Source organism: Hoplias malabaricus, chromosome X2 (assembly GCF_029633855.1).
Source record: "Hoplias malabaricus isolate fHopMal1 chromosome X2, fHopMal1.hap1, whole genome shotgun sequence".
Taxonomy (NCBI): Eukaryota; Metazoa; Chordata; class Actinopteri; order Characiformes; family Erythrinidae; genus Hoplias; species Hoplias malabaricus.
This window is the reverse complement of record NC_089819.1, coordinates 46,514,456-46,541,377: the sequence shown is the minus strand read 5'-3', so window position 1 is coordinate 46,541,377 and position 26,922 is coordinate 46,514,456. Positions and strand designations below refer to the sequence as shown.

The 26,922-nt window shown below is 38.8% G+C and overlaps 1 protein-coding gene across 1 annotated transcript in view; it reads right to left on the bottom strand.

Moving 5' to 3' along the window:
• Positions 1–20,996, bottom strand: part of LOC136676475 (nuclear factor of activated T-cells, cytoplasmic 3-like) — an 86,623-nt gene extending 65,627 nt beyond the window's left edge. Inside the window, exon 1 of the mRNA XM_066653533.1 lies at positions 20,516–20,996. Coding sequence (XP_066509630.1) covers positions 20,516–20,603 — 88 coding nt within the window. The 5' untranslated portion in view covers positions 20,604–20,996. The remainder of the gene's footprint in view (positions 1–20,515) is intronic.
• Positions 20,997–26,922: the final 5,926 nt, after the last annotated feature.

Below are 26,922 nucleotides of genomic sequence, written 5' to 3'. Positions count from 1 at the left end.
GCAGGGCGACACACACTCACACGTTTACTCACACACTCACACCTAGGGGCACTTTTTGAGTCGCCAATCCACCTACGAATGGAAACGGGAGCACCCGGAGAAAACCCATGCGGACACGAGGAGAACACACCAAACTCCTCACAGACAGTCACCCGGGGCAGGACTTGAACCCAAAACCTTCAGTTCCCTGGAACTGTGTGACTGCAACACTACCTGCTGCGCAAACATGCCACCCTTATTAAATTTAATAGATAAAAATATTTAAGGCCAAAAGCTCAACTTGACACCACTGTAAACCAATCTTACTGGCATTAGACAGCATAATTCTAACCATGTAAAAACCTTCTGTAATTAACTATTATTTATAAGTAATATCTCTAGAATGGACCATTTCACAAATAATCATTCAGAATGAATCCATGTACATTTTCATGATTTAATCACAAAGAAAATGAGAAATGCCAGTCAATCTACAACTATACATTACAAGTTTGCCTTAGGAGTCTGCCCTGGTGCTAATCCAGATTTGTGCAGGAGGGAGAGTAGGTGGTGCACAAGTTTTACAGATGACCTGCTGCCCTCTCAAATGTTGCTTCATCACACAGTTGCCCTCAAAACACACGCTTGAACCCTGTAAGGACAGTGACAGCTATTTGATACCTGCTTACGGTCTGGTCTTAAAGCCAAGTGGGAAAGCACCCTGCTCTGTCCAAGGCAAGACCACCTGCCTCTGGAGAGGAGTGGAGGGCAAGAGGGGGCAGACAGGAAAAACAAGGGCCTTAGATGACCACAAATCTGACAACGTCAACCAACAGTTAAAAGGGTATGAGAATTCTGTGTTGATTCAGATAACAGATGTTGTTTTTTTATTGTTTCCTCTGCAGAAAATGTAGTTTATCATCAAATATTTACTTATACTTTCGAATTGCAACCCTTAATAGCGTTTAATCTTGGGCATTAAGCTATTAATTATAACTGATAGCCAATGCAAGGCAATTCAAAAGTGCTGGTATTGAAATATTAATGTAACTTTCCTAAATACAAATTTACACCTCACTCTACAATTTTACAATACACATAGAAACTGCTCTGGTTGAAGAATTCAGCACACCATGGGGTAAAAGTAAAATACTGTCTAAACAAACAGTCCACGAACACACTTCCACTTGCAACATTACAACAATTGTTACACTGGATTCTCATCTGATCTTAGGTCAGTGCCACAGTGCTGAATACGAAGAGGTGGCCCTGTCAGGGCCAGCTTACAGCAGACGTTCAGTCCCACATCAGTCTGTCTATCCGGTTAAATAAAGAGCTCTAAGAAGCTTTGCTGTTCCTAAGCTAATAATAGCAGGAAAACGCTACAGCGTGCCCCTCCATGCTCCGTCCACTCCACGGCATGACGCACACACGGTCAGGATTCTCTCTGCTCACAGAGCGTCTGCAGCCCTCACTGCCCCTCTCTGTCCCTCAGCGTGTGTGAGATGTGACGTCACACAGACATGCTCATTAGCGGATAAAGCACTACTGCTCAAGCCTGCTCTCTCTCTCTCTCTCTCTCTCTCTCTCTCTCTCTCTCTCTCCCTCTCTCTCTCTCTCTCTCTCTCTCTCTCTCTCTCTCTGTGTGTCTTCAGACAGTATGGCAACACACACACACACACAAAGCTGTTTTAGAGCACACACACAATACTCAAAAGCTGCAGGAAACACACACACAAACACACACCCTCACAGGTCGGCACACACACCTGCACACAGATCGTTCCCTCATGCACAGGAGCTGACTGTACAACCGATAAAATAATGGAAGAGCCTGAATGGAAATAATAAATTACAGTCACGAAATACATAGAAATAAATAAACATAAATAAACAATAACTTAATGAGAATCTGGTCACTGGAGCTGGAAATATGGAAACATTCATTTTAAAACAAATACATCGATAGCTTTCAAACTGATTCCAGATCGATGCTTATTTCATTACCTACTGAAACTGAAAAGTAGGTGTGGCTTAAAACAGAAATGAGTGTAATCTGCTGGAAGTGGGCAACAGCCTGCACAGCAACCAAGACATTTACAACATGCATATGAAATTTAGACAGCCAATAGGCAGCTGAGATTCTGAAAAAAACCTCCCTCAAACTGACAACTTAAATAGTTCAATTTCTTACTGAAAGACACTGAATGATCCGATTTTCTGTTATATCTGAGTAATTTGGTCAGTCCTCAATACTATTTTATTTCTTAGCCCGTCCTTGTTTGAGCAGGTAATGGAGTAGCTGTGAAAGCCTTAAGACAAACATGAACTCCTATGTGTTTGGACTGTGAAGCACAAACCTAACTTCCTCTCAAGGTCAATTCCTGAACTACATTACTTACACAACATCCTGGCTTCGTGTGTGTGTGTGAGAGAGAGAGAGAGAGAGAGAGAGAGAGAGACTGTATGTGTTTGTGTGTGTTTTGTTGTGTGGGGACAGGTGTAACCCAAGCCTGGGTTTCTGCTGTGATGCAGCACTCTTTCAGTAACAGCAGCTTCACTCACAGTTCCTGCTCTTTGAGTTGCCGCCAAAAACGGGCTGTCGGCATTCTTCCACTTCAAAAGACTTCAAATCTACATTTGGGGATCTTCTTTAGGGATTGTAAAAGAGGAATGCACATTTGATCTATGACAACTAGGACTCTTACCTGATAAATAAAAACATCTATGATTATCACAATTGTGGGTTGAATGCGTCATTACTGTGCATGCAGTGACTTGGCTGAAGACTCTCTGAATAGGCTTCTATTCCTCTCCAGGTTCTAAGAATTGCTGGCAGAGTGCCTTTGCTTCTTAAACACACATACACACAAGCACACACGCATAGCTCCTGACGCAGGCCTGGGACCATCCCACACCTGCAGGCCTATTGACACAGCAACTCCCAACTGTAGCTGCAGAGTGCTTGTGAGAGTATGTGTCAGGGACAAGCATTTAAATAACAATAATTTTTTGCCACAGAAATATGCACACTATACAGCAAGAACACAGAGCAAAGATAACAGACATCACTCATCAGGATCTGGGCTATTTTCCTGCATTCACTTTCAGTAATATTAGCTGTCTTCTTATTGAACAATTCCATTAAAAGTATGATATGGGTCTGAAAGGATGTGCAGCTGACAAAAAGCTATTGCAGAGAAATGGAAATACTCATGTGTTTGTTTATTTATAAGTAAAGCTACACATGAGTAGTGCTGTTAACGCTAATGCATGTGAATGATCTGGAAATATAATTGCATTCTTTTTTATTTTAAGTGAATTAATCATTTTACAAAATTTGTCTAAAACTTCTTCCAAGATTTCACTCGTTTTGCAAAGTTTAGCAACGTATTAGTAGATTCTATAGGAGATGTAAACACTAGGGATGCACCAATTAAAAATGTTTTGGGCAGATAAAATAACAATAATTAGCACCTTGGAATAGCTAATACCAATATTAAAAACCTATAATTTTATCTTTTTTTAATTTGAGCAAATTCACATTGGATTAAATCAATCACAGGTCATAAGACAAGCCTTTTCTTCAGTATTTGTAATTCCTTTACTATTTAGTTTTGTCTTTTAAGTGTATTAGTTGTAGTTCATTTATATTTCTATCAAATATTCACTGCTGGTTCCATATGATTCATTCTAGAAGGGGGCTAATTAGTGCAGCACCGGGTTTGTTTTGGAGAGCGGGGGAGAGAGTGGCATAAAGTGGTTTAGAGCGAGCGAGAGTGTTTGAACGAGTGTTTGTAATCGTTTACCATCGTGTTTCACTAATAAATTCAGACGCTGAATGACATTATATCTATTTACACTGCTATCTGTGTGTGCATGTACCGAGAGTCGCTGATATTTTAAATTAGTTTTCATCACAGAGAAATTTAATGCCAGAAACTGCTCTCTGCAGGAACTGTGAAAGACATCCACATGGCAGACACGGTTGTGTATTTACAGGTGTCAGTGCATATAAACAAGCACAAAAGGGTTTTATCGGTGGACAGTTAGAGTTATCCGTTGTACAATTTCCAATATCAGACCAATAAAAATATCTAAAAATATCCACATACCAGCAAATAATATATTGGCCACCTCACTAGTAAAAACAGCATCACAACTATTGAATTTAAAAGGTAAACAAATAATTACATTCTTTTTTGCTGAAACACAAATATCAATATTCAAAGTCAATATTACCCACATATGGAGCAGGAATAGAGCATTACCCATTTCAGTTCATGCTATTCAATATTTGGGGCTCTGTCCTTTGGCTAAAACAACTCCAGATGCCTCTGCCATAAGCAGAGAGAGAGAGAGAGAGAGAGAGAGAGAGAGAGAGAGAGAGAGACAAAACTAGCATAATGAACCGAGACAGGTTTTTTTTTTCATTTATTTACAGATACTGGGGTTTCGTAATGACATATTAACTATACCACTCTACACAATTATTTGTTATATAATTATTAATCACAGAATCTCCAGTTTTCAATCAATTGACACCGTTATATATTATCAGTAAATTAAATTATGTCCCTCTTTAGTGTGTCTGTGGCAGTGAACAAGAGAGATATAGACAGAGAGACAATGTGTGTTTGTGTGCGTGTGTGTTATCAGTCGATCCTGAATGCTGCAAGTCGATCAGTGAGCTGAAAGAGTACAGCAGGGTTTCACTCTAAGGTCACCCTCTCTCTCTCACTCTATTTCTCTCTCTCTCTCTCTCTCTACACCCCCCCATACCTCTCTCTTTGGACTGGTCTGGGATTTAAATGCAGACCTTTTCCTCTCGTGCTGCAAATCCCTCTTGTTTATAAACGCTGCCTGCTTTGCTTTCAACACCTTGAAGCTGAGCATGGTTCACTATCTCAGGATCTGTCTATGTCCCAGAGAGAGTGAGAGAGCTGACGCTTACATCACCAAAAGTCTGTGGATGGCCGTTGTGCTGCCCAACAACCTCAACCAACAGGAACGTATGTTTGCCTTCTAAATAAAGCTCACTGATTAAGGCATGACATGCTGTGATAATGTTACAGGATAAACAAAACCCAGACGGCAGAGCAGCCAGCACCTCAGGTACAATCAGACCCAGTGGGTCCAGACCACGTCTGTCCTGGATGGAGAAGAGCGCTGAGATTCTCACTGTTCCATCCCTGCTAGCACACTATCATCATCATCATCGTCTTCTTCTTCTTTTATGCTCAATTTATTTCAGGGTCATGGTGGCAACATTGAAATCAAAGAAGTCCAGGCATCTCTGTCTCCCGCAACTAGCACACCAGCCCTTGTGAAAATATCATGAAGTTCATAATCTCCAAATTAATAAATGACTAATCAAGAGGCACTGTGACCTAGATCCTATGCCTATTCACAGAACCTGTTTTTAATACCTAGTTTTCTCCACATCTTGTGCATGTGAGCTAGCTCAGACTCCCACACACTGTTACACGACTAGAAGGAGTTAATTCTAGAACATGCTTCCTCCACGATATGTGAAGCTAACCACATTGTGTTTTCTATCTGCTGCTGGCAGTCAACATGTTTGGAGGAGAACACTAACTACTCAGTTGCTATTGTGGTACCTAACAGAAATCTACATTGGCTAGCATCACGCTGAGTGATGGTGAAGAGAGGGAGGGCTATCCTAACCATCTGAAAGAGCAAGACCAACTGCACTCTCTTGTACTCCCACCATTGCATGGCTGAGGCAACAATGAACCGAAGATCTCCCAAATGTGGGGCAAACATAACTGCTCCACACAGAACGTGTTAATGAAAATAGAATAAACCAAGAACATGACTTCTCACCTAATAATATTAGTGTACTATAGACTGCCAATTACTAAATGAATGCAGATTTTAAAAAAAAATGTAGTTAAGATCTGCCTCTGACCCACCCCAAATGTGGAGTTATTGGCTCATAATCTGATCACAATTCATCCTGAGGTTTTCACACCTGGCTTTGTATATTAATTAAAAAAAGGCATTAAATATGACATTTCTCCTGCAAAATAGTCCACACTATTAAACGTGTATGTTTATACATGACTTAAAAGAGTTACCATAAGGCAGGTTTCAGAGAGCTCGAGACACCACTGAACTGTATCAAACTGAATTATGAATGACATTTTGTGTCCTCGTGAAATACGTTAATATGTTAACAAGTCCCTTCATGTCATGTCTGATTATTCATGTTTAAATTTAAAACTGCATCAATTATTTGTGTGCTGGAATACACCTTAATTTCATGCACTTTAGGGTATTTTTTGTGAACATACATCTTACGCAGCCCCAACACACACACATACACACACACACACCAGTGGTTTCCATGTGTTGTGGGGCTATTACAGAGACTTCCATTTATTTCATGGCCTATTACCTTTACCTCATCAAGAACCCTAAACATTACCCTAACCCTAAACATGTCTTCACCTTAAATTTAAATTATGTATGATGTGAAGAACACAGGAAAAGAAGTCCCCACAATATGAGTGTGTAAACAGGTGTTTTTCTTCAATAACCTGGTACACAGGCACGCACACACACACACACACACACACACACACAAACAAACAAGCTCCATTATTATGTTTCATGTGCTGCCACCCCAAAGGTAAAATCCCTCTTCTGAAAAAGGATGGCAAACAATGTTCTTCATTCAGCAGTACGCAGTAAACACTTATTATACTGTGCTGTAAATTACAATGCATGTTTAACAATAACACACATTTCTCTTACATTTCATATTGTAATTATACTGCATCCACTCTTAACAGTACACTGTAGAAATACAGCAACGTCCTGTAAAAACATCTATCCCATCTATCACTGCAATCTCTATAGACACAAAAAAGGGGTAAGTAATTTTCAAATTCCATAAAATTAGCAAAAAACACACAATTTCATGAAGAGTGTAATATATAAAATTCAGCTAAATTGTAACTAATTGTTATGTAAGATTTACAGGTTTGTAGGTGGAGTATACTGCTAAAGTATGAAGATGTGTGAAGATGAAGGTATTCACTGTAGAGACCCACCTCACACACAGAACAAACATACACACAAATCTAACTACCTCCCTCCGCCCTCCCCGAGTATGTGTGTGTGAAACTTTAATTACACAACAGTCCAGAAGGCAAATTGTGTAAGTCTGCCTCAGGGACGGTGAGAAAGGGAAGGAAACAAAGCAGTGACCCAGAGGAGAGTGACAGGATCTTACAAACCCTCTGATAAACCGCACTGTAACCAAACATCTAAATGATGCTCTAATTTTAGCATGAATGAAAAATTAGCTCAATTAGCTTTTTTTTCCAGGGATATTTTTCATAGTATCAGTACAATGTCAGCTAAAGTCAATTTTGATTTGTTCATTATGATTTAGCCGTTTATGATAAGACCATTATGGATTTCACAGTCCTGGGGGAAATGAAACAAAATTAAACTTCCTACTAATGTGCCTGAAAATGTATGTGTTAAACCACAAACGTTTTTTTTAAGTTTAAGCAAAACACATAAACCTTTTGCTAAATCACTTTCGGTACATTAGAAAAATGTTAGATTTTTTGAACAAAGACCATAGTTTGAGTAAAACGTCATGTCAAAACTCGATTAGTTAATATTTCAAGAATAAAGGTATGTTTATGAATAATGTGGTTATATTTCAAGATTATATTTCAAGTCTGCATTTTAAGAACAACTTTAATATGTCATTTCTTAGGCAACCTTTATTATTGAAATTGAAAACCGATTTCCTTCTCAAATTATTATTAATTTAATAATTTTATTTTTAAAGAAACAATAATAATACATTAATAAAAAACAGAAATAATCATAAAAGTATTTACAAATATTATGACTTAATTCTCAAAATCAATTTCTTTTAAGGCATCCTTAACCCACTGTTGTAGTACTGTATTTCATTGTAAAATTACCATTCAAATCAATATAAATTGATTTGTACATGGACTAGTCTGGACTGCAGCATTACACAGGAGTCCCTCATCTGACGCCAGAGAGGAGCAGAGAACACACTGCTACAGACTTTATTTATATAATGTTTTTAACTTTCGACTGAAGATATATATTCTATACGGGAGTTCTGAAACTCTAGGTTTGGACTGATATGAGATTTGTGGGCTGATGATGATATACCTGAAACTTAAATGTTATACATTTAAATATCCATATCTAAAAAAAATAAACATATATAAAGATATATATTAAAATACATATCTTTGTAAAGCAATATAAATACAGTTAAATAAATACAATGCAGAAATATAGCCCAGCATAACTATTAAACTTACCTTTTCTAAACTACAATAAGTAGACCATCAAATATCAGCCAAATCTAATGTGTCAAAAGTCAATCATTTTTAAACAAATATCTGCCTGAGAATCATGCAGTTTTCACACAGTGTAAAGACATTTCTGAATTAAAAATGGGAAAAGCTTTTATTTTGATACTGGTGATATACTCTCTCAGGAAGTCATGGAATTCAGACACTCAAGTAGGCTACTTATTTACTGATCCAAGACTCCAAACCAAGATCCCAAAAAAGGAAACATTCCCATAAAGATATAGCTCTGTCACAAGCCGTCTTTCAAATAGCTGATACAGTGCAAATTCACTTTTACTATTTACAACTATTATGCAACCTCAGTACCTGACTTCACTATTGTTTATAAGCTGAAATTTTAAAAGGCTTAATGCCATCAAATACGAACAGAAAATTTTCAGCATCAAGTGTAAAGACTTCCCAGAAGATTAGAAGCTGTTACTGCCACAAAGAAGGACAAACACCTAGTTAACACCCTTCACTTCAAGACATTTTGTTAATTGGAAGTAAATATTCAATGAAATTACTTAGTTTGTTTCTTGTTGGTTAAATGTACTAAGACCCACTACAGACTGGTAAATGCTAAACACTGTCAAATGTTTTTACTTGATACAGACACTAACATTTTCAAATGATTTTAAAGGACTTAAAGCAGTTGTGTTGAACCTACAGTATGCTAAACATGCATCATGTTTCCAGGCCAAATACACAGTTCTAAAATGAACACCACTGTGTCTGCCAAACGTGGGTAAATATTCTACTGGGTGGGAGGGGGCCCTTTCTATTTTACTTCGTTACACTGCAGGGGGCAATGGGTATAGCTTACAGTACAGGCAATTAAGTCATAGTTTTTAGGATTTAGAGAGATGAGTTTCAATAATTCAATGCCATTCATGGCCTGCTAAGTTCATCACAGGTCTGTCATCTGTGAAGGTGGGGGATTTTGAGCTGGGGGGATTTTTTTTCCTATGGCAAGGTTTAGGGTTAAGTGGTAAAGCTGGGGTATGCAAAATTTTTACAGGTCACTATATATTCTATTCATGTTGGAAAAACACACTAACAGAATTGAGACTTCTATTCAAAGCAGAGTTTGTATAGAATTTTGCATAAGTTATTTGTCCTTGACCCATTCTAGGTCTGCTGTGTAAGCATTATTTTATATATAAGTTTAAAGTTGCATTTTCATAAGGACAGGGATTTATAACGGAATAATTCTCAAGATTCAAACTCGTAGATGGTTTCAGATAAGAAAAACAGGTATGTTTACTAAGTTTTAATAGTCATTATGTTAGCTAACTCTTTTCTGCTTTTATAATTACCATTTATAAATAGTAGCCTAGAAAGCTATGTAAATAATTGCATGACTGTCTGAAATAAACTATTTTAAATTATATATTTTTTTACAAATGTCCAAAGGTATATGTGATTTGTGTGTACAAAAAACAGCAAAAAACCTGTGTTTACTCTGGACTCTAGGAATGTTGCATAAGCATTTTTCGTATACAACACTAGAGTTACATAATCATAAGGACAAAGTATACATTCATTTATGAGGGAATATTTTAAAGCCTCAATAAGGTTCAATTTTGGTTTTGTATAGCCTCATGTTAGTTGATTGTTTACTAATTTAATACTTCTCATCTTTTATTAATAGCCTACACAACTGAACACCAGACATTCATTAGAAGGTCTCATTTCATTAAACCATATTATTTGTGACAAATTTTTTATAAATAAATGCAATAAGTTTTATAAATAAATGCAAAGTCAAAGAGTTTTCCTTTTACAGATGATATTTTAGTTTGAATAGCTAATTAACAGAAAGTTAAAGAAAATTAGTGCTCGCTGAATACTGGTACTTGCTACTAAAAGAATGTCTTACAAATCTGACAGTTTTTTGTTTTGTTGTTGTTCTGTTGGATTATCTTTTCTTAAAATGACACCAAAATTAAATAAAAACAAACAACTCCCACACACTCTATTTTGGTGTTGCAGTGTTTCCGCTACATTAATTTTGAAGTGATGACCTGCTGCTGCAAAACTGCTGCTCCCACTGCTTTAAAATTTTAGAAAATATCATGAAATCCCAAATAAAAACATCTGGAGAGGGCTTTTAATTTGAAACGACTGATACAGAAAGAATTCCTTAGTGTGCTACAACACATCTCACAGCATTATGACAGTACTGTTATATTAAAGCCATATCAAACTCAAAGAAAGCCACAGTACATAGCATATGCAACAGAAAATTTTCTTATTATAGTATTTGAGATAATAAATGGGTGTTTGATTCAACCATTAACATAACTATGGCTCTTATTAATAAACAAACCTGTGAACCGGTCTGAACAGACTGAAATTTGTTGCACAATTAAAAAGTAGCATTAGTATAACAATAGCCTGGGGAAATATATTGAATGGTGCTGATATAATCAGTAAGCTTTCATGACTAATATGTTTGGTATAATGTAAGCTGCTTCAAATGAGCTAATAAGCTAATGCTAAAGCTAGCCTGCGCAGGGGTATGAGCATGAGTGATGACTAATCCATTTCTACACAAACTTATTTCTTGTGCCTCAACATGTTTAGTTCATTAACACTGAGATGTCTTTTCAGTATTTTTGGTTCTAGATAATGATATCTGCACTAGCTAGCTTAGTTATGACTAAATTACCAGTGCATAACTTTACCATACACTGCCTTCTAAAATGTTAGACAACAAAAACACTACACACTTTATCACCAACTGGAACTAGAATATTTTCTTTTTGATGCTCCATACTGTAGTGCTCCCTCGTACTCCTTGCCCAAATGCAAGAGTTCAATGCCATTCCCTTCGCTATAAAACACCACATGGAGAGATGATGTAGAGCATTCTGCCCTGGCTTCAGTTACACTAAATTTAAACTAGACAAATGCCTCACATATCTGCTCGTGCCTCGCCCCAGGAAACAAATGACTCCCACACACAAGCCGTGTTAGAGCCATTTCTACACACACTGTCATCTCTCTTACACAAGCTGACCCCTGAGTCTTGTAAGTAAAGGGACTCTAGAATTGTACACAATCCTATCAAGCCAGATCATAAGGCCAGGCCACATGCTAAATAAAGCGAGTCCTTGCATCAAAGAACCATACAGCAGCTACTTCCATTTTTTGTAGCACTGCTTGCTTGTACAGTCCTAGCAGTGAAGATAAACACTTTTTCAACCAGAGCATACATTTAAGATACAGCTTAATAAACAGAAGAAATACTTTACTGTCTGCTTTATTTTAAACTGAGAACTTCGAACAATGTCATGTCAACCTTCAGAAGTGCAATGGCTCAGCTGCCAAATAGTAAAAGGATCGGGAATAAAATTGGTTCTCAACTTCAACTGCAGGTTAATAAAATTTCAAAACACATTTATGTAGTATGCCTGTGAAACATATTAAGGTATATATATTTTTTGTTTTTGTTTTGTCTAAGTTTGGTAATACTGTATACTGCGGTATTTAATAATGTGGATTGTATCTCAAAATTATAAAATATGTGGTGTGTTAAATTTCTGTTCTGTGTCTGACTAACTTCAGAACAAGGCCAACGAATTCATCCATATGCATTTAAGAGAACCACAGGGAAGGGGCATTGTGGGATCTCATTTTCTGGTGATGCCTCTGAATACAGGTGGAGAAAAACACAAGCCCTGTAGCCCAAGGCAGTTGTGAGTTTAGCGCTGAGTTTTTACTGAATGAGAGTGAGAGAGAGAGAGAGAGAGAGAGAGAGAGAGAGAGAGAGAGAGAGAGAGAGAGAGAGAGAGAAAGCTGAAAACAGACAAAATACTCAGACTTTGCGCTCACGGGTATATCCTCTAATTATGTTCATGTAGAGCTGGAGTTCACTGGAAAAACATCTGTGGACTGTCGGGCAGTGCTGAGCTGAACTGCACAGCACTGAAAACCCTTCATTCGACTGTGCTTACAGAGGCTCACACAGCCTGACAGTCCTCCCCACTGCCCCCCAACCATGGTAATACCATATACCTTGTCAACATTATGGAGCCATTATGATGGTATGAAAGATGTAGCTACATCCCAGCCTGAGTTTTGTCATGTCATCAGCCTTATTTGGACAATTTATTGTTGTTTCCACTCTGCTTATTTCTAATTAGATTCAACACCACAGGTTAGCTTAGTTACGTAATACATTAAGCACTGCAAATCCATAATGTAGAGACCCCCAAATTCTATATTCATTACATTGAATAGTATATTTTTAACCAGTGTGCCCACCACTAGACCATGGTCTATTTTAATGGTTGAAGGCAAGCATATGAGACTTCTGAAATATGGGAAGCATCACTTCTGCAACAAATATCCCTGAGCAGGTCAGGATGCTTGGAGCAGAACACTAATTGCATGCTAACAATTTCTGATACATCAGCTTACAGACTCACATGACTAGTATTGAAAGTAGTAGAATGTGAAGGGGAGCCTGACATAATGCTCAGATCAAGCTTGCAAACTACCAATCACAAGACCACTGTGCCACATGGGACCCCTATTTCAATCGCTTTTCTGGCAGAGTTTTCTGAAGTCAATCCAACCACCATTGCAACAGTTGCAGTGAAAGAACACATTTAGTTTTTTTTTTTTTTTTTTTTGATAAATTAGAAGGGCCAGTACAAACGGCAAAGGCCAATATCACACAGCTGATTCAAATCCCTACATCATTACCAATACAGAAATCAAAGAACATGCAGACAGACACGTGTAGAACCCTATTTCTCTCCCTCTTGTGTTCACTGACTTTCTGGGGCTAAAAATCTGCCCTGTTCACTGTATATACTTAGTGCTGCAGGGTGCTGGTTCACATGTTTGGGTTAAATGTTAACAGGCGATTGGAGGCCTGAGTGAGTCAGCAAGTGCAATGGGTTTTCAAGCCCAGAGCATAGTGTGCTGTCCCCGTTTATCACTGCCTAAACAATGCCTGAGTCACTAACAGCTGAGAAGCAGGCTACATTATCCACCCAGTCATTGTCTAATGAAGCTGTCGCCCGGTCAACACACAGGACCACATTATTAAGCGTGCCATGAACAATACAGCTTATAGAGCTTATACACGCAGTGCTCTTTTCTACACGAAGCTAAGTTTAAAATGAACTTTAAATTGGTATAAGACGTTATCTGAACATTTACATGCTTGCATGTTTCATAGTGAAGCTTTCTGAGATAACGTACTAAGGAAAGCAGCTAAACCAACCCTGGGATTTTCTACACGCCTTTGTATGTATATATATATATATGTATATGTATATGTATATATGTGTGTGTGGTATAAATGATTATAATCTTTTTCATTTGTCAATTTGTGTGTCTTATAGTTACCTCCCAAAGCTTATCTTTATGCACTACACATCTAAATAAAGCTGCCCAGCTAAAATGACCTGCCCCCTCTTCTTTCTGACCTACAAGCTGCCCCGCACACACACACACACACACACACACACACACACACACACGCTCTCTCTCTCTCTCTCTCTCTCTCTCTCTCTCTCTCTCTTTCCTAGGCTGGTCTGAGCATTCATACTCACCTGGAGACGTGGCACACAGCATTCTCTCACAGCTGTGCAGCTGCTAGCGGGACGGGAGCTGATGGGACAGTCCTGTTTGTTGGGGGTCGGAGAACTAAGTGTCTGCCCTCTACCGCTCCTGTTGCGGCTCAAAATAACCGGCCCTGAGAGCGATGTAATTTCAGTCTTTCCCACGACTGAGACAGGCGGCCAACAGGGCCAGACGCAAGGTTAGCACAGCCTCTCCAAACTGGGCAGGCTCAACATTCACTGACCACTCAATCCTCTCGCTACGTACGCATCTGGCATTTTACTTTGTCTAACCCCTATAACCTGAGAAAATGAGTGTAGTACTAATTTACTAACAGCCAATAAGTAACTTATTAGCAGTGATTAACTAGAACGCGACAAAAACAAATCCCACAGTTATGAAACTAGCCAGTGGGGTTCAGTATGGTAATCAATGATAAATAATACACATGGATCACCCTAGGACAATGGCCAAACCCTAGGAAATTCACTACTGATGGTAGTTTGGCTTGCTAAGTCCTCATGGGTGGTGGTGAACGGTGGGCTTTCACATCCTGAGAGGAAGGAGGGAAGGCGCTCAAGCAATGTGAATGCGTGTGTCTCTGTGTGTGTGTGTGTGTGTGTGTGTGTGTGGGTGTGTGTGTGTGTGTGTGTTCAAATGACGACAGTAACTGAACTGCCAGACTACAGGAGTTGAGTGAGACACAGAGTGATAGAGAGAGAGAGAGTGAGAGAGAGAGAGAGCGAGAAGGGGGTGGGGAGAGAAAGAAAGAGCACCTTTCCTGTTCCTGTCTCAGTGGGAGAGAAGCGGTGGTCCGTCTGTCCCTTCTCTTAAATTCCACTGCCATCTGAGGACCACATGGCATGCCTGGGCACATAGCCAGACAGTTCTATACACACACACACACACACACACACACACAGTTCTACCATATCTAAAGCACCACAGTCACCTTCTGCCATAAGTAATGCCATTTCTACACATGAAAGACAGTCATAACACTACAATACTACCTTAAATCTGGAAGCAAATACACTTCTGAAGAAATTATCCTTGTAGCTTAAACAGCTGTAACATCCCCATCTCAGAAGTAGTATCTTCAAAGGACAAGGAAAAAACCTTCTCAAATCTCATGTAACAAGATTTCATTCATGTTATTCAAGTCTTGTTGGAATGATATTTCAAACTGTGTAAAAACAAGAAGACCTTTGGAATATTCGCTTTAAGGTATAACTTTTGAATATGTCTTAAGGTCAAAAAATGTCCTACGTTTTTAAACTATAAAATGACATCCATCCCAAAGCACAGACATGAACAGTGGGGTTGATATAAACAAATATACTGCAGCTGTGTAAAATTAAACTACTGTTGAAATCAGTATATTGAACTGTGCAAATTAACCTAATGCCTTCAATGCAAATACCGCCATTAAATTATCCAAATGACTTCAAACCAAACCAGTCACATTCAATTACGAGCAAACAAGCACAGCATCTATCCAATCGTTACCAGGAGGCTTTGAGTGCCCTCCTTTCAGGTCTGAACACTGTTTGCCACTGTGTATCAAACTCAACATATATGTCTGTGACAGTGTGTCAGAGACTGTGAAAAACTTTATTCATAACAAGGCTGTAGAGAATTGTCTACAGTGAGACACCATTTGTACAATCATATCAGTACATGCTAACTTCAACCTCAGTTAACCTCTTAAACTGCAGATGTATTATTCAGCCATGAATCTGAACTTGCTAACCCCTAAGCTCATAACTTATTACACATAGGATTTATTATTCATTTACCAACGATCAGTTATTGCATGTTAATTAAGATGTTTAAAGATAAAGGTACTGTAAGTCCAAAACTTTGTTGACACCCTTTGAAATTAATGACCTATGTTACATTAAGGTGAACCAACAATATGGCGTTCAATTGGACATGTACTGTGTAAAAATCATAAACAAATATCCTGAAACCATGCCCAATGCCGAGCAGCAGGGTTATAGAAATCACCTGCACTGTGCTATGAAGCAATAGCACTGTGTTCTCTGGAGTGATGGAAAGAACTGCCGCAGTGTATGTGATTATAATCAGTAATAGAACTTACTCTAATGGGTGCAATGTCATGAAATCAAAACCTCACAGAAATGTTCTAAAAGTGTAATACCTCTTCAGAAGGGCAGAGGCTGTAACTGCAGCAGAGGGAAACGTATTCTATACAGGTACCCCTCACTTCCAAAGAAATATTAGATGAGTGATAGAAGGCAATTGGATATTAAATATTTACATCCTTTTCACTATATTCACATTAGATAACAGAAGAACACAAGAAAAAAAAAAAAGATAAATGATAGCAACATAATAGATACACAAAACAAAATCTTATTTGTAAATTATACATATTCCATTATAAATATTAGGGTCTTTGTGGTTCTGTTCCAGACTCAGTCAAACTCCTCAATCCCCATAGCAATTTGATGCGGTTCAACACCCCATAACCTTGTGTGAGTCTGTACAGAGAGACTCTCCACAAACCAAGCAAGAAGTTAACTTTTCAATTTCCATCATTCTGTCCAAATCAACGTTGGCTCCTCTTTTTCACCCCTTATTATTGTTACTTTTTTTAATAGCTAATTTAGGGAAAACTCAATTGCGTAAGAGACTTTCCAAGCTTGGAGTTCATCAGTTTTCCAAAGATTCAAGTAAAGCATGCAAGTAAAAACTGTTAGTTAAATTGAGCTTAGCAGGAAAGAATGCCATTTCAGATTAAACACAAGACGACTAGGGAAAATGTGACAAATCTCTCTGTCCCAGGCCAAACCAGTTATAATCAACACGTCTCCTCCATCATTAACAACAGTGCCACGATTGACTGCTGAGTAGACATGGAGCCATACCACTTTCCAATGAAATACAGAAGTGCAAGTACTGGCCGATACTGATTGAGATATATATAAAATGTATTGTAGCAAATGACTGTGGAACTGGCACTGAATTAAAATATATTATCTTAAAGCTATTATAAAAGAAAGGTTTAGGTACCAGGTGAAATATCTGAAGCCGTTGGTGTACATAACTCTCTACGTGGAGGTTTAAGAGGTATCAAACTCTTGAGCTGTCTGGTACATTTACAACACCCCTTCGAACAAGTCTGACTCAGTAGGTTTTTACATTTCAATTTTACATTTCACATCCAACCACTCTGAATTACTTTGTTCATATCTTAACCATAATTTGATTATGCAGATATTTTGAAAAATCTAGTTCCCTTTAAGGTGAGCAGTTAACATCTAGCCAAAAGTTCAAGCACTCTGCTACCTCAAACAGGCTGAAAATTTTGAACAAACCATAATTCATTTATTCTTTTATATTTTTACAGAGAATGGTCCCAATGTGGGTTTCAGCTGGGCGTTAAAGGCACCAAAAGCAAGTGATGTGAAGACGCAGACGAATACAGATGGAAAACTGCATTTGGGGTTTTTTTCTGGTTTAATTAGCCTCACCCTTCCTCACAGACTACTTTTAACTAGGCCTGACTTCAAACATGGAAGAATCAAAGCCATAACACACAAGCAGATTTGGGGGGAATTTTTATTTACCTCTGCCTCTTTTGCTGCTCATATATGCCACATGACCCAGGCCACGATGAGGGCACCATGTTCTATATTGTGTGCCAGTACAAAGGGCTTGTTTACTGCTCTTTAAATGCTGTTTTAGATTGGGGAAGGGGCTTTTTCTGAGAGTCAGTCGTCAATCATACAATATAAAAAACACAAAACACACTCATACTTATCCACCCACACACTTACATTCACAGCCAGGCTGCTTCACTTATACAATTATCTGCTTCCTTCTCGGCGAACTCCAGCAGATTGACAGATGCTGATTTTTGTCATTTTCTATACGAGTTTGTGTTTCATCTCTTAGACCAAAATACATACACAAACTCACATCTGTTTTGAGGTAGTTGGATTCAAACTGAGAGCCTTATATTCACAGGTTGGGCTCTACTGAACGAAGTGGTATTAAACTAACACACTATGTGTGCGTGCAAAGCATGAGCCAAAACTGAGACAAGTTTCACCAAGCCAACAACTCTCTGCTTCGGAAACTGACTTACAGATGCTAATGAAGTCTTATTACAGATTATGACACTTGAAGAAACTCCCAGCAGTAGCAAAATGTAACTAGAATTAATCCATTTATTTTTATAGCATTTTGGTTCACAAACTATGGAACAGATACATGAGATAGGCTGATGCGCACATCTTTCAAGAGAATTATACTTATTTTTAGCCTCTTTAGTTTATGTTCATGCCAGCTAAATGTGATGAGGTATCAATTTTTGAGATTTCAACCAACTATTTAGAGTGCTCTTAAGTGAAATGCTTTCCAGAGAATCTTGCCTGGTGACTCTATCCTTACATAATAAAATAACAACAACAACAACAAAACCAATTAGTTTTTATGAGTTTATTTTGACACTGCTATAGGCATCAGTAAACAGAAAGCAGTACAATAGTCTCTGTGTTTATTTCAGTTATTAAGGTTTAAGAGAACTTTTTCTGACGTCTTTCATAAAATGATGTCTCATGCAACAGGTGGTAAATTCATGAAACGGTTCACTGTTACATTTCAGAATCATTTAAGACTTCCCTTCACTGAAGCCATCAAAAAAAGGATGAATTTCACATCAAACAATTTACATATGTCTACACGAATATTTCTAGGTTAGTTAAACCGTATCCAGGTACTCTTTGACTATCATCATGGAAAGTGCACATATATGTAAAACCATCATTAAATTGTGGTTGTTATTACTTTCTGTATTGTTGTTCTCTGAAGAATGCCTTGCATCTCTACTCCTATTTTAAATTTGTTTTTGGATTGTTTGAATATATCTGTTGTCTGTCCAATTTTGATCATGAATAAATGAAATCTAACACAAGGACACAGTAATCTCTATATGTTCGTTCTTCGCCCGTTAAGTGCAATGTTTTATTCTTACTTCAAAATTATCATTTAGTATCATGCAGGGAAGTATATTTGCACTGCAATTTTGAACAAATGGACAAAGTACATTTGAATTCACCAATGCTGGATACACTTTAAATACACATATTTTCAGCAACTGCAGTATTTTAAAGAGTAAATAATTTTACGTATATTTGGCCATTTATTTTTCCAGTGGCTTTTTTTATGGAGTTACATATAAGTGTATTTAAAACAGAATTAGGCTCTCCTCGTTTTGCAAACTATTCAGTATAACGTGTCTAAATAAACGTGTCCAAATACATGTTCACAGCTGCAACATCATCTCAGCACAGTCATGACATCAACTGTCAAATGAGCTCTAACGAATTTAATGACGCACACCCAGGCATAAACTATAACAGACTATAACAACTGAATTAAATTTAGAGAATTAAATTCCTCCTTCAGAAGAAAACAGACCGCTGATATTTAGTTAACTTTAGCTAACTTTTAGCCAAACATGAGAAGTCTGGTACTGTTAGCAAGACTAGCGGCTAGCAACAGCCTGTGGCAGGTCGAGCCGAACTCAGATGGACATTTCTTACACTGGACATTTTTGTGAAAATTAACTAGACTTGGAAAAAAGAAAGGAATATTGAAAATGTCGTGCACAAAAAAACCCGGCAACCTGTGTAAGCCGCACACCGGCTTTACAGACACACAACAGAGCTGAAAGTCGATGCCAGTAAAAATCGATTCCTCGAACACATTCATTCGCAGAGCTGAAGCTTTGGAGTCGATTCCACGAAGTTCACATGGTATTAGATTCATACACTCCTGCCATTGTACAACCTGTCTAAAAGCCTAATACAGTACCATATCACACACAGTTGTGTTTTATTTTAGCAACATCGAAAACGATTGTCACATGTAATACAGGTTTACAATCAAATAAATCTATTCAGTGGAAGGGGCAGTCAAAGTCTTCAGAAGCCCAAACTATAATGAATTTATCTAGTGTTAGCTATTCAAAGTTAACGTACGGTTTAATATTATTAATATCATTCAATGAATTATATTCTTAAGTCCTTTTATTGTCATATGCAAAAGTTTGCATCTCCTTTGTCAAATCTTTATATTTCATAATACAGACAGTAAACACACATGTCACTGTCTGCTAAATTAATTACTGGGTGTAAAATGTTGAAAAAGGAAACTTAATGAACCATAGGTTGTGCACTTTGTTTTCAACGTGTTTCAACCCGAAAATATGTAGTATTTCAGCAATAAAAGTGCACAGACGCGTGTTCTCTGGAGAATATTTCACTCACCAAATGAACTGAAGTTCACTTTTCAACAAGACTTGTAATATGTTTTGGTTTTTAAATCGATTCCCGTCACTTGGAATTGGATTCGGAGTCGACTCCCAGGTCTGTGGAATCGAACAGTCCTAGTTTACAGTAGTTTGTTGGCGCCCTGAAACTAACAGCTCAGACATGAGAGACACGAAGCAAAGCGAGCGGAGAGGACCGAGCAGGAGAGAGGAAAGAGAGGGAGGAGAGAGGGAGGATAACTGAAGTGATAAATGGGCGGACACTGACCTGCGGGGCCTAACGGCTGCTGTCCGTCCTCTCCGAAGATCAGCCTGAAGTCCAGCTCCTCATTCCCGCTGCAGTTTGCGCTCGTCATCGGGCTCCGCAGCTCCGTCTCCGCGCCGACTCTCCGCAGTCTATCACAACATTAATATTTACCGACACTAACGACTCACAACATTTGCCACTGCACTAACGACTCCCACCTTTAACCGACACCAACTTCACTAACGTTAATTCTGCCCTGGAGTAGTCCGCAGTTCACTAGTAAGACAGTTAGTTTTCCCCGTTAATGAAGACCTCTCTCTCTCTCACTCTCTCTCTCTCTCTCTCTCCTTCAGTGACCCGTTGCAGTTCAGGGTTGAGCTGACACTAAACTTTGCGCTGTTTCGCTTCACTCTGTAACTTTTTAGATAATAGTTTTACCGTGCCGCGCGCACGGGAGGATACTTGGCGGTGTTTATCAACACGCTCGTGAAAAGGGCAGTCCGTAAAATTCTCTCTCTCACTCTCTCTCTCTCTCTCTGTGCGTTTGCTCACTCTCTCTCCCTCTCTTGCTCCCTTGCTCCCTCTACATTCGTTCTCTCTCTCTCTCTCTCTCTCTCTCTCTCAGTTCTGTGTACGTTTGCTCTCTCTTGCACCCTTGCTCCCTCTACATTCGCTCTCTCTCTCTCTCTCTCTCTCTCTCTCTCTCTCTCTCTCAGTTCTGTGTACGTTTGCTCTCTCACTCTCTCTCTCTCTCTCTCTCTCTCTCTCTCTCTCCTATCCCAACTTTTACTAACAGCGCGTGACAGGGCAGTTCCAGCGGTGACGTCAGCAGGCTCGGCGCGACCTCGCGCGCACAAACACACACACACACACCCTCTCTCTCTCTCTCTCTCTGCAGACGCGTGCGCACATGCTGGCGTAGTGCTAGGGACTTATGGGAATTGGAGTTTACTCCGTCACGACTATGTAGCCGCTACAACCTGAGTGCATGTGTCGTTAAAGAGCCCTCATCAAAGAAAATCAGAATCGAATTAGCTTCTTTTTTGATGAAAGTATGAGGCAGTTTGTGAATGTTGCTGAGGTTTCTATATGTATAATTCACTCTCCAGTCCAAAAGATACAGATTTAATTAATAACTAATTTGGAAAAAAAAGGACCTGTTGGGGATTCAGTTTTTGTGAAGCTACAATGTAACGTCAAACAGTTAAAGACGTTAGGTTTAGTGCTAACTAAGGAAAGTTTCATGAAAGAAACAGAAAAGACATTTGTTTCCATCAGCTGCTCTGAAGGTGTGAACAAACAGCTGACTTTGTTTTCTTATTTATTTGATTATTCTCCTAAAAACTATTACATTATACCTCAAGCAGTTATTTTTTGTAGTGATTAAAAAATGTAAATTAAGTTAACCTGAAAATTCAGTTTTGGGTGCTGCAAACAATATTTAACTGTAAGCACTGACTTGTGATATGAGGAAATTACCATTTTAAAATCTTGAAGATGATATACTTTAAATCTTTCCGTAAGTTAACACTGTTCCCTGGGGTCTCTGTGAAGCTTGTGTGCCATGCTTTGATCAAAATATCAGAAGGATCAAACAGCACAGTACTGTTCAGAATGGCTGGTTTGAGTGCCTGTTCCTTTAATGATAATGAGCTTTGGTTGAACCACAGCTCTGAGAGCACCGCAGCAAGAAGCAGTGTGCAGAAGCTTTTGTTTTCAATACAATTCTAATGATTTCTCTTAAGACCTTATAGGGGATCAAAACCAGGATAGTTTGTTTCATCCCATGTTTTCTAACTGAAGCAGCCCACACAAATTGACTGGCTTATCTATTTCACAGTTTGTGGGTTGGTAATTACTCCATAAATCTAAAGGAATGTGCTTTAGATTTAAAAAACGCTTTAAAAACATTTTTATAATATCCTAATTTACATCCTTGGTAGAAAGGGAGAGGATATAACTGCAAATGTGGGACACATTTATAACTGTTAACATTGATTTCAGAAGAATAAAATAAGTGAGCTACTAATTTTGTCATATCTCATATGTTAGTGGGAACTGTAACATAATACAGTGGGTTTGGAGTGTGGACTTGTGATTTGGGGCAAAAGCATGATCAAATTTTGAATCTGCCTGTTAAGTTCTTTTGAAGTGGTTCCATTTAACAATTAGGTTACAGTGATGTGTCCACCCACCACTAGATTAAACCAATTACCTCTTAACTCCATGTAGGCTACTACTGGCTGCAGGACAAATCTGGATTTGTCATCAATTACCCGGTACATTCTGCACTCAGCTTCTGAGAGGAAAGTTGCTGTGTTCCTCAGGTTTAAAGCTGCCAGAGAGAGATGCATTCGAGACAGAGAAGAGGAACTGAGCAAGAAACCTGCTTTTAATGAGACTCGCAAAACAAAGGCCACACACACACACAAACATACACTCCTACACAGAACTGCACACTTATAAACACAATTTTCATTTTCTCAGTGTTTTTTTTTTTCAAACTTGCCTCATTTAATGCTCAGTTAGAGTCATGTCTGTACAGATAAAAACACAGCTAATCGTGAAATAACTGATAAGAATATCAGCTCAGAGACTTATCACCCAGCCCTTCGTTTATTTCATCAGTGCATTGAGCCAGAGCCAATATTTGGGCAAAGAAATCTTCAACCCCTATTAACATTTAATCAAATAATGATCTTGTTTATGAAAAGTTCATCTAGAATTTAAAGTGGAAACTGTAGCAGTTTGCACCCTCAGCCATTACATCATCTTCCCGGTTGCGGTGGGTCCAGATCCAATCTGGAGTCACTAGGCACAAGGCAGGAATACACCCTGGACAGAGTGTAAGTCCATCTTTCATTACAGTATCTGAGATTTTTAAAGCATTGTTTGGATGATAAAATGCGACCCAGGTGCAGACTGGTGGGAGGAAATTCACTGACATTTGACTTTGTGTGTGGTTTATCAACGAGACAGAGCTTGCAAATCTAAGCATATAGCACCTAAACAATGCCTTTGCACATCACTAAAGGCAGCTATTACTGGCACCCAGGGAGCAGTTGGTTGTAGGTGCTTTGCTCAAAGGAGACAGTGGGAGGAGGACAACGCTGTTTCTTCACTCCTGCCACCCCCAATTTTCTCACTGATTATGGGAATTGAATAAGTTACTTTCCACGATAAGCCCTCTTCTCTAACCATAAGCCCAGGGCTAATCCTACATTGTTTCATATTTTAAAAATAACGGTAAAAAATAGAAGGACGGCACGGTGGTGCAGCAGGTAGGTGTCGCAGTCACACAGCTCCAGGGACCTGGAGGTTGTGGGTTCGATTCCCACTCCGGGTGACTGTCTGTGAGGAGTTGGTGTGTTCTCTCTGTGTGGGTGTCCTCCGGGTGCTCCGAATTACCTCCCATGGTCCAAAAACACATCTTCGTAGGTGGATTGGCGACTCAAAAGTGTGTGTGTGTGTGTGTTGCCCTGTGAAGGACTGGGGCCTCCTCCAGGGTGTATTCCCGCCCGCCTTGCGCCCAATGATTCCGGGTAGGCTCCGGATCCACTGCGACCCTGAACTAGATAAGCGCTTACAGGTAATGAATGAATGGTCAAAATAGGTAATACAACCATGGTGTGAAATATGTCTGTTTAACGTTATATTAAATCTGCACATAACCTTAGTGACTCTAGGCATTGAAGTAAGATGACATCACTATAACTCCCAGTGTTATTTGGATGGTACTCCATTACTCCAAAGAACTACACTGACCATACAGGAGCATTTCATAGTTCTACTATTACAGACTGTTGTCCACTGGTTGCTCTGCATACTTTGTTAGCTCCCATACGCATTGTTCTTTTATGTTCAGGACCCTGAGAGGACCACCACAGGGCAGTTATGATTTGGCTGGTAGATCATTCTCAGCGCTGTTATGACACTCATCTAGTAGTGGTGTGTTAGTGGGTGTTGAGTAGATACAGACACAGCAGTGCAGCTGGAGTTTTCAAAACCCTCAGTATGTCTGCTAGGCTGAGAATAGTCCACCAACAAAAACAGCCAACTGCCAGTAACGCCCTGTGTTCACTGATATAGGGCAACCAACACAAACTGTGCAGCAACTGATGAGCTACTGTCTCTGACTTTAAATCTGCAAGGTGGAATAACAATAACAGAGTGTCTAACAGAGTGGACAGTGAGGGGCACAGTGGTTAAACACTCTAGCAGCATTGCTGTGTCTGATCCACACACACCAGCACAACACTAACACACCACCACAATGTTAGTGTCACCGCAGCACTGAGAATGATCCACCAGCCATATAATACCTGTCTTGTGGTGGTCCTGCAGGGGTCAAAATGGGGCTAAGCAAAGTATGCAGAACAACAGAGGGACTACAGTCTGTAATTGTAGAATTAAAATGGATAGCAAGTGTTAAAACAAGGTGCTCATAATATTGTGGCTGATCACAACACTTCAGACACACATACACAGAAGGTACATTCAAGGTACAAAACATTATAACCATCAAAGATTGTCAAAGTGGATCTAATATTTATATTTATCAATTTTTCTTGCTTCTGAAATTCTGTAGTTCTGCAGTTCTGTAATGCAGAGTGTAATCTGATGCCCATATCACAGTTCCCCAAGGGCAATAAGTTCTTCTGTGTCTTTATGATGTCTTTTTTGTGGTAAATATATACATCACACTTCATGGTTTTTGGGTAAGACAGAAGATGGCAGGATGATGAAAATATTAACAGAGTGTGAACACCATAGAATGCAGTGGGTATCAGCACTTTCTGTCATATTACAACCAGACTGAAACGTGCAGAGCCGGCGCTTTCTTATCAGAGCGTTATTTTTTAGAGACAGGGAATTTACACACTGGAGAATGTTTTTTGTTTGACGCATGTGGGCGTAAAAAACGCAAAGTTCACATATGCATGCGAAAACATCAATATCACATTTCCTGTGGTCTTAATTTCCTCCTAAACTCACTTGCGACATTATAAAGTCATCCAGCATTAAATTCTGATTGTGTATTGGCCGTCCCTAATCAGTTGGGTGGTCTGTGAGGGGGCAGAGAGATAGTGCTGTAGGTTAGACAGTGTCTGAAGGTTTTAGGTGTGTTATGGTCTACGGTTTGTGCAGAACTTTTCCTGGAATGAGTGTCAATGAGGAAAAGTGTTTGAATCCATTAAAATCTATTTGCTGCCTTTTTTCTTTTTTGACTCGTGTTTTGCAACTATAATAAAAAATATTGTAATATAATATATCAGTTTATTATCTGACTGGAATTGTGCCCACCCACTTATGAATGCAGAAGAGCATGAACACACACACACATGCGGGCACGCATGCACACGGGTGCGCGCACGCACACACACACACACACACACACACACACACACACACACACACACACACACACCGCCTACACAAACCTGCAGTTTGAAGAACACAGAGATGTAAAAAAAAAGTGCTAAAGTTGCACAAGTGACACAAAACAAGTAACAAACTATCGACTAATGTGTACAATTATACAGTTTGCTGACTTGTTTCACTGTGTTGCACAATGTAATATTAAATATTGCCATGCACAAAGAGACTCTGCTTAACTATGTATACATCTTTAATATACACATCCTTTTGTTTTCAGACATTACAGATGTACTTCCCTTTTGCACCAGCAAAAAGGAAGTCTTCAGGAACCTGTAAATTGAAATGACAAAATCTCTTGTTGAAATTACACTTTAATTGTTTACAGCTGAATATACCTGCGTGTCTTATCTGGTCTGATGACCTTTGAGGGAGCAGGATAAAGCACACGTTATCCGCAGTTTCGCGTGGGAGGCATGATGTGGTTTGTGATATTGTGTTCTCGTAAAGAAAGTCAACAACGAAAGAAAAAAGAACTTTCTCTACTTATGCAGATTGAGGTTTGGAGTGAGTGCTCCGTTCATTAATTTAACTCTATCCCTTCATCGTCTCAGACTTCATCGTCTCAGTCCACGACACGATTGCAAAGACTAGACTGTTACGATGATCTTACTGATATAATAAATTAGTAATAACTGAATATATACGGTGATATTTAACTAATCAACAGTTAAAATAGCATGCTAAGAATAGAATGCAAATTAGTTATTATAATATTGAACTGACAGCCAGGATGTATGCAAATGCTGGCATTTTTTTTACAAGCATGAGCAAAATAACACATTGAAATAATTTTGCAGTGCAGACATTTAGTTTAGTTTCAGTCAAAACAGCCTTTATGCACAAGATTTGAATTGCTCAGGTTTCAGCAACAAAAACAAAAAATATATAACATTTAAATATACACCAGACTTAAAAGCATTCAGTGTAACTGAAAAATTAACCAGTTTTCAAAGTATTAATATTTGCTTGGCTTCCTTTTCCCCCCAAAC